This window comes from Branchiostoma lanceolatum, chromosome 9 (assembly GCF_035083965.1).
Source record: "Branchiostoma lanceolatum isolate klBraLanc5 chromosome 9, klBraLanc5.hap2, whole genome shotgun sequence".
NCBI classification, from domain to species: domain Eukaryota; kingdom Metazoa; phylum Chordata; class Leptocardii; order Amphioxiformes; family Branchiostomatidae; genus Branchiostoma; species Branchiostoma lanceolatum.
Genome location: NC_089730.1, coordinates 14032818 through 14049972, shown reverse-complemented (window position 1 = coordinate 14049972; position 17155 = coordinate 14032818). Strand labels below are relative to the sequence as shown.

Sequence of the window (17155 nt, the reverse complement as noted above, 5' to 3'; positions counted from 1 at the left end):
GAACTCCAGGTGCGAGAAACCCACGGATGCAGACACGTTCAACGACATTGCGGGCGAATTCCAAGTGTTCTGGGCCAGCAAGGCTTGCTGATTCTGTCGCCCTAACGGAGCGGACGGAGTCCGTCGTTCCCCCGGCGCCAGTGGAGCCTGCAACCCCTGTCACTGGTCCTGGTGAAGCCCGCTGCAACAGCGTCAGTGTAGCCAAGGCAGCTGGAGGCGGCGTCCACGGCATCCACTGCACTTTAATCGTGTCCTCTATCTGGACGGCTCGGATTTTGGTGGCCAACTGTAACTTCATTACCAAAGGAACAGCAAGTCAGGGACACGGATAAAACACCCAAAGCACCTAGTACCTAAGACCCACTCGAGCAGTCCTCCGCCATGCCGGCACACACCGAACATGGTCACAAGGGATTCTTGTCACGAGTTTCCCTCCCTTTCTAAACAAAGTCACTTCCAAACCCCGTTCCAAACCAAATCCTTACAAAATGCCCTCCCAAAGCACAATATCAAATGCAAATCACGCAGCTGCAAAACGCTAACGCCCGACACACACCTACACCAATGCAAATCAGCAAAAATTCAAGAACTCCAACAAATAGCAACAGCCACCTTACCGTACTCTCCACCCAAACCTTTATCTTAGCTAAATCTGTCGCTCTAACGGAGTGGACGGAATCCGTCGTTCCTTCGGCACCAGTGAAAACCGCATCCCCTGTGGTGCCGATGGCGCCCACCGCAGCGACGTCAACGCAGCCGAGGAAGCCGGCGGCGGCACCCTCCTCGGTATCTCCTGTCTGGGCCATTATGTCTGGACGGCTCGGGTCTCGGTGGCCATGCTGTAACTTCAATACCAAAAGAACATCAACGTCAGAAACACGGATGGGACACCAAAAAACACCTAAAACCCACTCGAGCAGTCCTCCGCCATGCCGGCACACACCGAACATGGTCACTATGGGATTCTTGTCACGAGTTTCCCTCCCTTCTAAGATAAGTACTTCAACCACGTTCCAGACCCATTCCTCCCAAAGTGCCCTCCCCGCGCACAATATCAAATGCAAATCATGCAGTGCAAAAGCCAGAAAAGCTGACGCCAGACACACACCTACACAAATGTAAATCAACACGTGTGCAGACGGCGTTCGAAAAAGAATAAATCAAAACTTCAAGAAAACGGCAACAAATAACAAGTCACTTTACCGCACTCTCCACCCAAACGCTGTACTTAGAGGCTTCACCTCGTCAGCAAGACACAGGGTTCTAGTGTCCGTCGGTATTCCGACCTTCAAACGTGACGAAACATCGTTCGCTTCCCGACGCAGTCACGGACGACCACACCGAGTGCCTGGCCCGCATGGCTTGCCGCATCTGTCGCCGTATCCTAGCGGCCTGTTTCCCCTCGGGCTGTGGCCGCCAAAAATCTCGGTCCAGAAGAACTTGCCCGGCCGCCCGGCACACTTCCCCCGCAACAAAAACTCTCCACAACGGCAAAATGCGTTCGTGCAGCCGAGGACCTGGTCGTGAACTCACTCGCGACCTCCGGCGGCGCGGATGAATCCAAACAAGAGGCAGATGGGTGATCTTCCGCTGTACTTATTTGGTAGTGGGAATCATGTGATTCAGGATTAACCAATCAGTGCGCAGTGAAGATAGCTATAAGTTTACGTGTACAATATGTTAGGGGACAACAAGAGAAAGCCTACCGAAATTTTTCTAGTTTCAAAATGGTAAGACATTGTCGATATCGAATTCTAATAAGAAGATGAACCAACGTTTTTAGTCAATGGTATTCTCTTCAATTTCTGTCGGAAAATTGATGGAAAACGTTCAAAACGAAGAAAAAACGTCATGTTTGTTGTCACTTCCGGGTTTGCTATAGCCACCCCTCTCATGTGTCATCATGGTACAGCCCTTGTCACCACGACGCCAAATGCCGCCCTGCGATTGGTCAGTTCAGTCATCTGACCCGATTGTAGCAACAGTTGCTAGGGAAACAGACCACGCCCCTCCCCGCTACACAACAGCGAAAAACATTGAGTAGCGTGCGAGTTGATAGGCAAGGGCGATCGCCGGCTCAATTAGAAGGATTTCTGCGGCTCCCGGACGTCCAAACCACGAGGAACAGGTGAACAAGATGGCACAGGACCGGATAGGACTGTACAGAGACTCCATGAACGACAACCCGCTTTTGGCCAAGGTAAGAAGACATTCTGTGACATTTCGGCACCATGTGGTTATCAGACCGAAGAGATTCAAGTGCCCTTAAATTAAATCAGAGTGTCTCGCACTTTTCCCAGCTTAATTTACAAAATTCTGACTTTGCCACACTGCTTTTACTGGTTGTCATAATTTTGGATATCTGTGCCCTTCTATGACATTATACATATGGACGTTATTGTTTTGTTGACGTTCAATTTTTGGTTGATAACGTTAGAATCAGGGGGAGGGGGGTTAGCTGAATGGTCTTTTTTTCACCAATGTTTACCATTCAAATTAATTCTACCTCTTATCTTTCCTTTTGAAAAGTGCTGTCTGGTGAAAATGCTCAATTAATAGTTTTCTTTTTCCCCTGAAAAGGAATATTGGGTTACCTTAATGATTGCAAGCGTTGAAGTAGTGAATTTTCAGTTTGTTTTGCTGTATGTTTGTTACTGTATCATAGCCACCAAGCCAAGGAAGTTTTCCCCAAGGCGTTAACAACAACAGATCATGTTACAAGATTTTCTTTAGAGATAAACAAGAAACCAGCGTGTCTAGTCTAGGATATGATGTCCAGTGGTCTGCAGAGCAGAGACATTTGTAAAAGAATAAAATTTCTGCAAAAGATACAAATTCAGACTTTATCGTGATCTTGAAGTAAACTTGTTTTAGCTTTAATACAATATTTGAGCATCACTTATCTTGTTTGTAAGATAGCTTAATTTGCCTCCACAACAAAATCAAAAGGGTGTATTGTAGAATTTAAAAAACCTCCCTTCAGATTAACATTTGCAACTACATTGCACAATGTAATTTTCAATATATTTGTGTAAATTTTCACAGTTCCAGCATTGCTTAACAACACAAAAGCAAGCCGTGTGAAGTCCCCTACCGAAAACTCCCTAGGCGGAAAGTGCACTTTCATAGGCTGTGAATATAGCTATGCAATGTAATGTAAGGTAAATTCAAGTTATGATGTAGAAAAATGACCCAAAATAGACATTTTCTTTAAATGTTTCGATTGGCCAGATTCTACAATATGCTCCTTTAAAAGACTATGGGTCAAACACCAATTGACAACACTTTCATTGGTTGCTCATGTAAAGCAGAAACATTGCTTTTACATCAGACACAGAATAATGCTTGAACCAAGCCCAGCTCCTTAAGTTCCGCTGTCAGAATTTAAGGTAACGAGGTAATGTTACACCAAAACCTTCAGGTGCAAGGGGGATAGCCGTCACTAAAGCCATTCCTTAGGTTTACCTGAAAACATATCCGACTTCTATCCTAACATGGCTGGACGAGCGTGCGTTGCGGGGCATTGGATACAAATACTGTCTTTGTTTGGTCAAAGAATAAACCATCGGACTGTTTTGTTTGGCGCTATTGACATCTAACATTTGACTCCAAAACACCCAAACACGTCCACTCAACCTCAATAGCAGTGTTATGGTCCTCTTCAGGGGTTAAGTTCCCAGTTTTAAAGGTACCCCCTACCTAGATGGGCTTGAGGTGTGTTTTTCAGGGTGGGTCTCTCTAATGTCAGATTTGCAACACCTGTTCTGTATAAGGTGTTGCTATGGTATCTTATTTTCACCAGTAACTGTTTGATTTTGTATTTATCCTATATTAGCTTATAAGTTATCATTTCTTTATTTTTATACCAAAATGAACAGCATAAAATAGGGAAAGTAACATTAACTGGTTGTCACGCCGGTCAGATGACATTGCTGTTATTACATCAGCATACCTTGTAAATGAGAAAAGCTTTCCATTGTAAGTGCTGTAACAAAGTTTGACTGTAACCTGCCCAAATGCAATAATCTTCTTCCAGTGAGTGAAGCAAATTGTGAGAAGGATGTTTGTCCAAATTCGATTTTTCCCTTTAAACTCCTGGATGACAAGATTGATGTAATTCCCACTCAAATCTAGGAGTTTTCATCAAAATTGATTAGTAATAACTTATACCTGTACTTTCTTTGAAATTGCACATTATGGTACTTCTTAGAAATTTGTGCACTTAGCCTTTAATGGTAACATTGACTATCCTCTGTTTCATCAGCCAGCAAAACCAGTGAGGACCAACTTAATCTCCTGAATTTTTAAAGACTGTCATGGGTGACAAATGTCCAGTTGTATCACATCTAACATGCATCACTTTTCCTTTGTTAACCTTAAGCACTCTGAAGTAGCCATTTGGCACCCAATTCCCTGTTGGTTAGGTTTAAAAAGAAAACCTGTTAATGGTGCAAAATGGCAGACCTCTTGCTGAATTATTGACGAACAGCCCATGAAAGAGTGAATTACTTTCCGTAGCAACGTAACTCTAGTCTTGACCACCATTTCCTGTTAGGTTTAGGTGGAATTGTAGCAGTTTTTATCTGTATGAGACTCAACAAAACATGACAGGGAGATGTTGTGAAAAGTTTACTATAGAAACCTCTGTGCTTTTTCTTTTTGAAATCCTTTCCCTTTTTGAGATCAAACCTTTTTTCACATGATTAGGTTTCTAAGAGGCAGACTGAAGTATTGTTAAGTGCCTTGGCTGCCAGAGCCAGACAAAATTTCCCCTTGTCAGCCATTGTTAGCCACAGCAGCATTGAAGACAGGAATGCATCTTGGGATATTGCCATGGTAACAGACCAGGTGTGCTTCAACATTTAAATGGTAAAGATCATCTAGTAAAAATCTTCATACCGGTATGTAAAAGATTGTAGTAACTGTACAGTTGTAGATATTACTAAATTAAGTTGAAGTGGAAAAGGCTTGAGGTGATTCAGTTGTTCGTGAAACGATGACAAGGGTTCTTCGCACAGTTGAAGTGTGACTGTCGGACAAAAGTGTCTGGGATATCTGAAAAAGTCTGGTAATTGATTTTTGGCTCTGAAAAGCCATTGAGTTATATTAACAAGGTGTAAGAACCCCTAAGATCATTCCAGACTGTTTTACATAGAGTGTAACTACAAATGCTCTTTAGATACCATTGTTTTTCTCATATACATTTGTTCTCTTGTAAATCAACTGCTACCAACTCCCAAACACTGTAACCAACACAAAGGTGGTGTCAAAAGTCTACCTCAGGATGGAGAATGCTAGAAACATGCCAGGCTAATTAATGATTTATCTTTTTAGTCAGAAAGTTTACTTAACAACTATATTCAGAAACAATAGAACAGGTGCATGGCTACAGTCAGGACCAATACTATGTCTAACCCAGATGTAGAGGAGGACTATTCATAACTTCTTTATTCTGTCACAACCAATATTGATAACAGTTCTAGAATTGGATTGTTGCATGCACCAATGGTATCCATCACAAAAGCCAATAGCAGGAGAAAAGCAGACTAAACAGTCTTTACAAAGTGTTTTGTTGTTCCCTGATTATGAAGTTATATGCGCAGATGTTCATGTAAGTTCACATCATTCCTAAGCATTTTTCTCAAAGGTATAATGGGATTTTTTTATCATTGACATTTACAGAAAGACATTGATGGCAAAATGATCTGCATATTCTGATGTCACATAAATCTACACTTTACAAACATCAATTTTTTCCATTCTTAAAAAATGCAAGTTCCTTTCTTCCTTCCAATTACAATAGTCGTCACCATGCACATATGTATCCAACGCTCTCAAGATATTTGCATTTCATTTGTTTATTGAATATGTTGCATACATGGGTGTATTTCTTTGATCAGATTTTTTGATAACACTTTATTTTCTGTCCATCCCTCAGTCCCAGCTTGGCAGACCACTGAAGCGAGGCTTCTCCCTGCCTCCCGATGACTTCACATACGGCAGACCGAACACAGGGAAGGACGGAGGCACTGCTGAAGGTAACAACACATCTTGCAGTTCCACAACAGTCCTCTAGGTGGCATATCAGAGCTGCCCAATACATTCGTATAGTCTCAGCTGCAGTTTTTGGCATTGCACATACATGTACATCGTTATTCCCATTTAACTATTGAATATCAATGGCATATTTAATTTACTTACACATGCGGTGGTTGAGATGTCCTTGCAGTTCCACAATAGTCCTCTAGGTGGCATATCAGAGCTGTACAGTGTATTCAAATTATCTAAGCTGCAGTCTGCTTTCTTACAACTAGAGGGCGCTTCTGGCACACTGGGCAGAACAATTCTCCCTGTCATCGCCTTGGAGCAAAATTGTCTCAAATCGTCCAACAAATCATTTGCGTCTCATTTCTAGATTTTGTCTACTATCAAACAAATTGCAAGTGCTTCAGACAAAAAATTCCAAATCTAAAATGGTGTTGTAGCTAAATTTTGCTCTATACATCAAAGTATTTCCTCATATGAAAATGCATTATTCCTCCCACTATTCACCTGTCTTGTAGATTGTTTTATTGCCCAATTCTAAATTACAAACTACTGTACACAGAAAAGAGTTTGTATTAAAGACTCCCCTGAGACTGCTTAAAATGGTACAGTCCTACTTCACAGGTGGGTGTGAATTGGAGCCACCTGTTTCAAAACCAGTGTTACATTAGTAATACATGCTGTTGTTTATCCAGGAAAGAAAGATAACCAACAGTTCAAGTGGACATAACTGATATAACATCTTTTGTATGAGATAGATGAGGATTTCTCATTAAAAAGAAACACCTAACTTGAAAAAAAACATACAGAAAGTCTCTTGTATAGCTTTCTTCCAAAAAATCTTAAGATATCAGTGCCTTGTTTGAGACCCTTTTTCACTTCTACAAAAGTCATCAGCAACTCTTTGCTTGCCAAAACCAGCTTAAACAAATGGAGGAGAAAGAAACAAGCCAAAATGTCATAGTTGGTCATACCAAGAAACACGGTTTTGATTCGAGGTGTAAAGCACATTTGGTTTCATCAGCTGAAAATTGTGTTTTTGATGGCACAGTCATATTTCCTCCTCCATGTGATATTTGTAGTATATAAAACCCATGATATTGCCATGTCAATGATGTCATAATACTGGTACACTTGTAATACTGTCAGAAAAAGATCAACCAAATACATATGACTTGGGTAACTTGGCATTTTAAAATGGCACAGTTGATCTATTTAGACTTTAGGTTTTCTACCAATCTAAGTGGAGAGAAATGACATCACCCTTAGCTCACTCTTCTGGCATTTCTTCCTTTCTACAATTACTGCCCTTTCAACCACCACTGGCTATTACACCACTTAATGGGCGGGTCCCGGAGTATTTACCCATATTGCTCTCAAGTCGTCTCTCCCTAATTAAAGACCACGTTAAGTAAATTAAAAGGTTCTTAAACGACAAGTGTCCGGTCTGACACAAAGCTTGCCCGTTTGCGGGTGAGAAAAAATTGTTGTGACGTGAGATCACCCCAGTTGGGTGGTTAGAGAATGAGTGGTAAGTGGTGGGGAGGGCGCGGTGTCTCCGGCAATGGGCATCTCTCAAGAAATTACATGCTGTCTTACTTTTATGGTAGGAAATTACAGGCAGTTCAGTTCCTTCGTTTGCATGAATCATACACAAGCTGTCTTCATTGCGATCTCTGTTCAACAAGAAGCAAAAGAGGACAAACTTGAGTTAACGGGCTAAGTTGACAAGACATATTCAAATTGACAAAGATACTTTAGATTTATAAACTCATTCTGTTAGAATTTCACGACACTTGCAATACTGTCAGAAAAAGATCTAGCAAATATTTATGACTTGGGTAACTTGGCATTTTAAAATGGCCCAGTTGATCTATTTAGCAATGCATTCCTGTTGTGACTTTCATTTCAAAACATTTCAGAATCAGCAAAGAAAAATATTGCTGCCAAACATTTTTTTCTCTGTGCATATGAGCATCCACAAAACATGGGAAGCTATTTACTGGACGGTTAACTCTTCAAGGAAGTGTTGCATGGAAAACTGGCATGCTTGCCATTGCAAGTTGTATGTCTCCCATCCCCCAACAAGACCGAGTTGTATTTGAAAGGCAATGATGCTTGCGATGGCGAGTTACAACCCTGCCAACGCAACAAAACAGAAGCTATGTTTGGCAGGCAACGGTATTTGCTGCTTATTCCGGTATCTGGACTGTTTTCTTTGGTAAATTTCTGCCATTCTAAAATTGGTACATACTGACGATGCCCTAAGAGCTGAAGATATTGTTGTCCCTCGCTCGACCATAAAGCGTTCAAAAGTCCTGGCATTTGTTTACCGCATACGCCACGTTGCCGGGATGTCGTAGGTTTTGTGTCGGCCATGGCAAGTTAGGCTTCTAATATGACGCGGCTGCGGCTAATTTGAAAAGAATCGGTTTCCTGACTCGTCTTTTCACAAGGCTGAAGTTGGGTGAATTGTGCGGCAAGTTGAGCGTAACCCGCTGTCAAAAGGCGTTTGCACAAAGCAGAAAAGGAACTTGGATAAGCATCCTGTTTGATGTTCTGCACAGTTTCATTCCTCTGTTTCTCTGTCTGCCCATTTTGAAGTCTTTAAGAGGTTTGTCTTCAAAAACAATGTAGCCACAGCTTTCTGTTGTGGAAAACTGTAAAAAGTTCAGAACAGCGCTTCTTCCAAGCGTGAAATTGAACGTCAAACTTCACGCTTCCTTTATGTACTAATTGTGTTTGTCTTCGTTGGAGCATAAAAACTCACAGCGTAAACTTGACCATGGATGGTTTGGTGCTTAAAGTCTCCACGACAAAACTATGCCAGCTGGTTCAACGGTTGATCCTCGCTTTCCAAACTGTTGCCGTGTATTTTGTTGTCAAGCCGGCCTCGGGTTTCTTCGAGATGACCAAAAAATGGTATAGCTTAGCACATATTTTAGTACAATTTGTTTAAGCATTAAAATTGCATCATTATAGTAGCATTAAAGTATGAGAACAATGTTGGCCAATTTCGGATAGGAAATCCAACGGTGTTCTCAAGTTAGCCGTGATTTGGCAGTCTCCCCACCTGCTAGCCCATTCTTACACCTCAAAGTGTACCGCAAAGCCAGAAAGTTTGTCCGAAAGATCCAATTGTATTATGTTGGAGACTTTTTTCCAGCCGATTATACTAAGTGTTTCCTGTAATGACATCCTACAAGTCGGTGCAAATCGATTCTCCTTTCGAAGACTTGATCCTCAGATCTTCCGCACAATTTGTGGCGTGTACTTATGTGAGACATTGAATCCTGTGTACACTTGTAATATCTGAGCCCTTTCAGAGCCTAACTCCCGGTAATTGCCCTTTATAGCATCCAGGTCTTCTCGTACATACCGCATGGCTTGCATCACTTTGTTCCCATTGTTTGCCTTAGAGCTTAAATTTTCTTTGAAATGGGCAGAAAATGGTGGCCGTAAAGGCGAACAACCTGAAATTACCACACCTCCGCCTGATCTCCATAAAGACGGTTATTTTTGGCGTTGGTTGCCAAAGATGGCGCATAAGCTACCAACTTTATCGCACCTTCCGCTGCTTAGACCTACAAAGTGTTGAACACTCAAGCTGGATTTTGTCGACAAAAGGAAGGGTTTACCGACTTGCACAATAGAAACTCAATACCCCATTGAGACTCAATAGGTAGAATAGGTTTGGATTGTTCCGTGTAGCAGTTTTCAGCTCAGTATACATGTGCAAAGCGTTTGCTAAAGATGTACAGTGCCCAACTATTGTGCAACAGGAAATGTGTCAGACTACTTACATGTAGGTTGTGGTCATGTCATTATCATACAATGCAGATCTTCAAAGACCTTCAAACCTCAAAGTCTAAAAAGAAGTAGATCCGACAGATTAACAAATTGTGAAAGCTAGATCTATAAGAAAGGTACTGAGTCATGACTGTCAAAAACTGGCTTTAAAAACAACACACGATGGGGCACTTTTGAACTGAAATCTAATTGGATTAAAAACTTAAATCTCTCAAATTATACACCAAATCATTTCCTAGAGACTTCATCCTATATAGCTAAATGCATGACTTTGATTGTGGTGTATTTAGTATTACATGCATATTTGATTTTGTTATTGCTGAATTTGTTATGAATACTTTGATATGTAGTTTGTTTGATTCATTTTTCTTAAATGTAAAACATACTTATTCCAAGCTTTTTCAGTTTCAATACGGATCCTTCTGAAATCCACAGAGGAGTGAACTTTTTTTCACTCAAGCATGACATTCATTGTAATGTGTGGTCTAACATGAGGCTGCCATTCTGTCTTTCCAGCCATGGGCAACTGGAACGCAGCGCTACCATCCATGACATCCAAACCTGGCGAGCAGAAACGGGATCGGGATTTCATCGGCCTCAACCGTGCGGCAATCAAGGCCGGCCTGGTCACATCGGGGGAACACTACCACTTCCGCGCCAACCACGACATCCGGCGGAAAATGTCGCCAAGCGAGAACAAAATCCGCACCAGACGCATTCCACCCGACATGACCTTTGGCATTTCCACAAGGTGATTTGGATTTTACGATCATCCCGGTCAATTGTTGAAATTGATGTTGTACTGAAAATATAGTTTATTCTATAAAAAAGATAAGATATTGTTGTTAGGTGTTATTTTTACTCAATGATGTTTTTTTGTGTGTTTTTGCTCTATGAGCCACTTTTACTAATGATCATCAAAGACAGGAGAACATCATCATTCCCGGGCGTTGTCGCTCCTTAAAAGTACCATGTCAACAAAATTACCTTAAAAATTCAAGATTGACACAAAAAGATTGAAAAATAAAACCTTGATTGCATCATCGCTCGGTTGATGAAAATATTTTCAGGTCTGCTTCTTTGCACTCTCCCTTTGTGTGCCCTGTAAACTCAAACTGAATCTTCTCCCTTTATTCTCTAATACTTGATTATTTAAACAGACTTTTCCCTGATTCGTCCCCAGACCGTCCACACCTGTGTTTGATCTGCTAGAGCACAAGTACCAGGACCGCTGGCTGCAGCAGCGGAGGCTAACAGAACTGACCAACCGCGAGAAGCAACAGAAAAAGGTACACATTTCCCCATTTATTCAGTCATTAGCAAGAACCAACAGAACAGAAATAACAAAACTGTTACATTTTCTCATCCATGCATTTCATAATTTAGGAGCAAAAAGGGTGACAAAGACCTCTAATATCCAACTTTCATTCCTTTTTCATTCATTCATATATTCATTCATTCACTTTGCTTATTCATTCATCCATCCATTCAATCAATCAGTATGAATCTGGCTTAAGAACATCTTAAGCACCAACAAACTGATGGTGTAATATTTGCGAGTCACATTACTAAGATAAAACATGGAACATTGCAAGCATTCCGACATCTATAACACTTATTCCAAATGTTCCAAGTTATGAGTCGACTTTCCTTTTACAATTTTGGCAAGTAAAGAAGTTTTCCTAAACTGTCTTCTTACTTCTTGTTGCACCATCACAGATCCTAAATGGCAACATCTATGAAACGAGGGCTTCGTTGTTGAGAAAGTACAGCCCAGTCGTGGAGGCACCACCCCTCTGGCACATGCCCCGCTTTGAAAGGGTAAGTTGTTACTATTGAAACAAAGAAGCGAGTAGAACAGTCTCCTGGCCCCCGGGATTCGAACCCACACCGAAACCGGATAGCCAGATCACAGGCCTTAACCACTAGGCTAAAAGGTCTAGACCAGTTAGACTGGTCAGTTGGAGGCGCTTGGACCCCACTGTTACACTATTACTGATCAATTTTCATTTTGCACGTAGTGTGAAAATAAACCGTCGTAACAAAATAAGATTACATGCTGGTGGGAAAATAATCATATTATGGAATTAGCTTCTGCAAATGTTAGGTCCTCTGCATCTGAACACTTCAAAGGCTTCAAAGTAGGAATAAACAAACTGATAAAAATAAAAAGCAGATAAATAAGCCTACTCCGGAATAGCACAAAGTATAGTCTAGTACAATGTCAGGCCATTTAGCCAGCATTTTCAGTAAGTCGAACATTTTGAAAATAATGTAATGTAATGAGTGCCAGCGTTGTGAAAGATCTTATAATTTTAAATGAACATACAGTAATTATGTATGTGGCTCGTAAAACAAGTAAAGAATTTTTTATCAGGTTGACTGGAGTCTTTAGAATTCACCAACAGAGCACCTCCGTCCACTGAATAGTCAAAGAGCGTAAACCACTCTCAACATTGCCCAGCCCACAAAGTTCAACCACCAACTGAAATACATTCCACTGCTTTGCCTTAAGTGCTGCCATCAAACTATATTTTCCAAACTTTAGGGCGCTGTGTTCTCTCAGTAAAAAGCACATTAACGGCAGGGGTTGCGTGCCAAGCAAGCTCGTTTGTGCACTTTATCCCGCCAAATGGCGTGATGTTCGCTTGTAGTTTGTAAAACGAACGACTCTCTCACTTCTATTTGATGGCATCAGCCTGTATCAATGACTTCTTACACTCCGAAGGGCCCTTTTCTCTTGATTTAGAAACAATTTGAGCCCCGAGAGATTGCCAGTCACTAAGCTTTAATTTGCTTGCCACTAATTCAATGTTTGGTTATTACAGCTCGATGTCCCGAGTGCCCGATAAAAACCCCTACTAACATTCCGTCACTGCCGTCAATTGATTGGGGTGTTGGCAGATCAGATGAAGGCTTGGGCACTTTATGTCGACTTTCATCGAGCCCAACCGTACAAGAACGAAAGGCTTGATAGATGGGGGAATAATCTAAACACACTTACTGGTCCCGCGATAAAAGCCGCACGCCCGTCAAATATGCGTTTTGCCAATTTCGCTTCACGCAACTTTGTGATCCTGATGCATATCTGTAGTTGGAAGGGCTCCCTTTGGAGGTGTATAATAGAGTTGTTAATGCCGTCAGCCCCCATCGCAGCGCTAATGTAAGTACTCCAGATTGAACCATTCCCAGTGAGTCAAACTCCCCATCCAGGCTGGCAGCTTGATGGAGTGATAGGCTTCTGCCCCAGAGATTAGCTGCAAACTAACAGAGACAACAGAGAAAAAACTTTTACCGTTCCCCTGTCATCTAAAAACAATAAAAGATATAGACAATTTTTTTCTGTTAGGATATCCAGATGACATTTTAGCAGAAAGCAGACATTAATTTCGAAAATCGCTAATTTATCAATTGTGTAACGGAGGACCCTGTTGAAGCTCCTTAGTATTAACAAAACAATGAAAACTTTCAACTCCTTATGAACAATGAAGAAAGATCAGGGGATGATATTTTGGAAAACTCAGAAAATAAGGAAATTTGAAAATGGCAATTAGGTATCTATTAACGAAGGCAAATGTTCCCCTAGATCCTAAAAACAAACAAAAACAGTCTCAGAAATATTCCTCTTATGATGGATGGTATCATGTAAAAAAAGGTGCCAATGAAAAAATTTATATCTTTAAAAAGGATGAAATAAGGGAATAAAGAAATTTGATATCAAAAACTTTAAAACAAACAATGTCATTTTTTTCCGCAATGATGTCAAAATGCTATTCTAGAAAAAAAAAGGACAAAAAAATCAAATTATCAATGAAGACAGAAGAGTTCGTCAAAGTATTGTTTATTCCCTTCTGATGCCATCCATCCATCTCCATTTTTCTCAGTGTTAACAGTTTGTCACTTTAAATTTCAAAGACAAATTACCTAGCCTTAGTTTGCTAGACTCAAATACAAATTTTCTGCAGACTTTCAGCAATCACAATCGTTCAGCGGTGTTGAATCTTCATCTGCTCAGCAAAATAAGCACAGTGCCAAGCTCATTGTTATGCCGTATGGGTTTTAAAAAGCGCCCGAGGCGGTTGGTTAATTCCCTGTTGAACTCCTACAGCCCTACTAATGATGTTGATAATGCACTTAGTCATGTATACTCACTGGGGTATACATAATAAAGACTTCACAATTTCATGATGGGATTTTGGAAATGCTTCCAGAAGACAAATGTGTGCTTACAAATTATTGTATCATCTAAAAACAGCCAGCAGGGCTGCCAAGAACTTATCTTGAATTAATCTGGAGCCAAAATCTTTAATTCAGTCTAAGTGATATTGCATGATTCTAGGAAAGCAAAGTTAGCTTTATCAGTCATTACTTGTCTGAAATCTGTCAAAGTGGAATATTTAGACAAAAACTTCTACATAGATGTTATTATATATATAATAAGATCAAGTACAGTTCAGACTAGTAGATTTTAACTTCGTAGTTCTTTCTTATCAATTTGAAAGTAAATAGAATAGCAAAGATCTTAATGCATAATAAATATTTCTTGTTATTAGAAAGATATGATAGAATTGTACTTGTCTGTCTTTCTAAGTGGCACTTAAGATTCTCCTTCCGACATTGATTGCAGTTTGAGAAGGTTAGAGAACCCGGGGAATAAGTTGCAGCCCGAGCGCGGTTCGCTGCTCAGAGAGTCTGACTCCCAACACTTTTATCAGGCGTCATTATCGGGTGTCTCTCCATCAAGCAGTCGATGGCTTCCCTTAAAACATCACTGGGAACACTCTGAAGAACTTTCAAACAAGATGCCATCAGAAAATTGTTCATCTAAATTCAAATTAGGGAGACAAAGGTCCCCAAACACGTCTTTTTCTTGCCCGCGTACAAAGCCGGGTCGTAGACCTTCACGCCTTTAATGCAGTTTTAATGAAATTCCAGGATTTAAGTACAGTAACCGCTGCCACTTTCAATCTCGCTCCACGCCAAAATGGAACACCAGCGTCAATAATGGCGGGGCTGGCGATAGATCTTATCCGTGATTTGGATTTTTAGACGCAACGCAATTACCCTCAGAAGTGTGAAATGCATTAAAACTGGTCGTAAGTGACAGATATGGAGCTTTCCATCCATCGATATGGCCCTTGTCTGAAAGGAAACGAGAGTAGATTGCGAGCGGCGTTTACTCTAGGGGTTTACCCAAATGCATTAAGAGTTTTCTTATTCCATCTGTTTTCCGTAGGTGCACCCGCATTTGGAGACTTTCCGGTCACCAGAGGCGAGAAAATTGGCATTCCGGGCGCATTCTCACGACGCCACGTCTCGGACTGGAGTGTTCGGCCACGGAATCTACGCCGCGGCGAAGAGTTAAAGTCCTTAATTTCGCCAAATGCAAAGTCGTTAACCTCTTATGTATGGTTATTTCTATTTCACACATATCATCAGAGTGTATTAATCTTACAATTTATTTTGTTAGTAAAAGCAAGTGCAGAATAAAGCCATGTGTTAATAATTCTAACTGCACTTGACTTTTGCTAACATCTTAGTTTTATTCCATCCAGTAAAGAAATTGTCTGTGCCATTAAATCATCTACAGAATTTGCTGATTGCAAATTGAACATGCTCTCAACAGTGTTACTGTCAGTAATCTGGTGAGAAAACTTTGGATAGAAATTAGTTTTTGTATGAAAAATGTATCATGTGTTTTTTTGTTTTTTTTCCAATTCTGAACACCACCAACTATAAAAGTGATGATTTGGTACAAACTGTAATCACTCATGTCATGTCTGGTTAGTTACTGGTTTAACTGAGTCTTAGTGATGACCCAATTGTTAACTATCAATAGGTTGACAAGTTAATGAACTGTCTGTCGGATTTAACTGGCTTACAGCTATTTGCACCATTCAAATCAGACAAAAAGGAATTCCTCAGTCACATTTTGGGATCCATTCACAGAAAGATTGTTGAAGAATCTGGCAGACAAGTCTTGGGACATTCTTCTAGATTGTACTCATCTTGTCTTCAAAGTCATTGAATTCTCTACTTTATCTCAAGACAAAGAGTGAAAGTAAATATTTACATATCTTTGTTTTCTTCTCGTAACAGTGGACGATATTTATTTATCAATGATGTTGGGCCATTATTTCTTCTTTCTTATCACATTGGAATGAAGCTATCACAAGTAGCATGAAAATGTTTTGTCCAGCATTTCTAATGATAGAGTACTGAGTCAGATATAACCAGATCCACTAGTACTCATAGGTTAAAAGAATAACCCTGGGTGTACATCAATGATGCATACATATGTCCACACTTATATATGTTTGTACAGTATGTTTTTGTAAAAGTAGCCATTTGCTTGTACATATATGTGAAGGAAGATTGTTGAGTGATTGCAACAACACGACATTGCCCAAAGTGAAACAACAACTGAAAATGTAGAGGAGTTTCTTTTTATATCATAAGAAATCTCTTTCTTAAAACTTTGTCGGAGGAAATGAGGTTTAACTGTTTTGTTGCTGTCACTATTTGATACCAAGAGTTCTGTGTGAGGAGTTATTTGTCAGTAAGTGTTGGTTAAGTTGAAGCCAGGGGCTGACTAGCTAGGGTCAACATGGGTTGTGTCCGAATAAATTTCTGTTGCATGTAAATGTGAACATGACTGTTGTCTCTTTCTTTTACTGTCAGCTAGAGGGAGGGAAAGAGGGAGGGGGGAGAGAAAGAGACTTATTGTTTGCCAATATCAAGAATCATTGCATATTTATTACAGAATAATTGGGTGCAGATTCCAACTAAAATGGTATATTATTTTTTTTTCAGGGCAAAGTGAGTTGTGATATTCGGTAATAACAGTTTTAGCATTGTCATAGTTTCTAACACTCAGATCAACATGGCACTGCCTACCAAAATAAGATGATACTAGGCTTAAATGAGCAACTTTTATCTGGACTGTTGATCTTAATATCCCAAACATGCCTTACTTACATGTGTAGTGAAATGAAATGAAAGAATAGAAATTAAGGAGAAAAGGGGTGAACAAAGGAATTTGTTGGTCCAAAGATCGGTCCAAACTTCAGTTTTAGTAGGCAGATAATTCACCATATTTGGCCAAAGTGTCTACTGTCATTCCATTGGCCGAAAGAGTCTGATTGAGACTAACTGTCTGCAATTAGGCTAGGTGGGATCTAAAAAGGGATGCTGGGCTCAGTGACATTTCAACAACAGAGCTGAGATCGCTAATGGAAGACCGGACTGAGTGGAGCAGAAGGACCCATTGTCTCCCGAGATGACATCACAGATGTCCTCG

At 40.5% G+C, this 17155-nt stretch overlaps 1 protein-coding gene across 1 annotated transcript; it reads left to right on the top strand.

Moving 5' to 3' along the window:
* The first annotated feature begins 1904 nt into the window (after positions 1-1904).
* On the top strand, positions 1905-16505 carry LOC136441196 (cilia- and flagella-associated protein 77-like). The gene is made up of 6 exons (XM_066437335.1): positions 1905-2200; positions 5939-6038; positions 10372-10606; positions 11039-11144; positions 11575-11676; positions 15092-16505. The coding sequence occupies exons 1-6, from the start codon at positions 2138-2140 to the stop codon at positions 15218-15220; spliced, it is 735 nt and encodes a 244-aa protein (XP_066293432.1). The 5' UTR covers positions 1905-2137; the 3' UTR covers positions 15221-16505.
* The last annotated feature ends 650 nt before the right edge of the window (positions 16506-17155 follow it).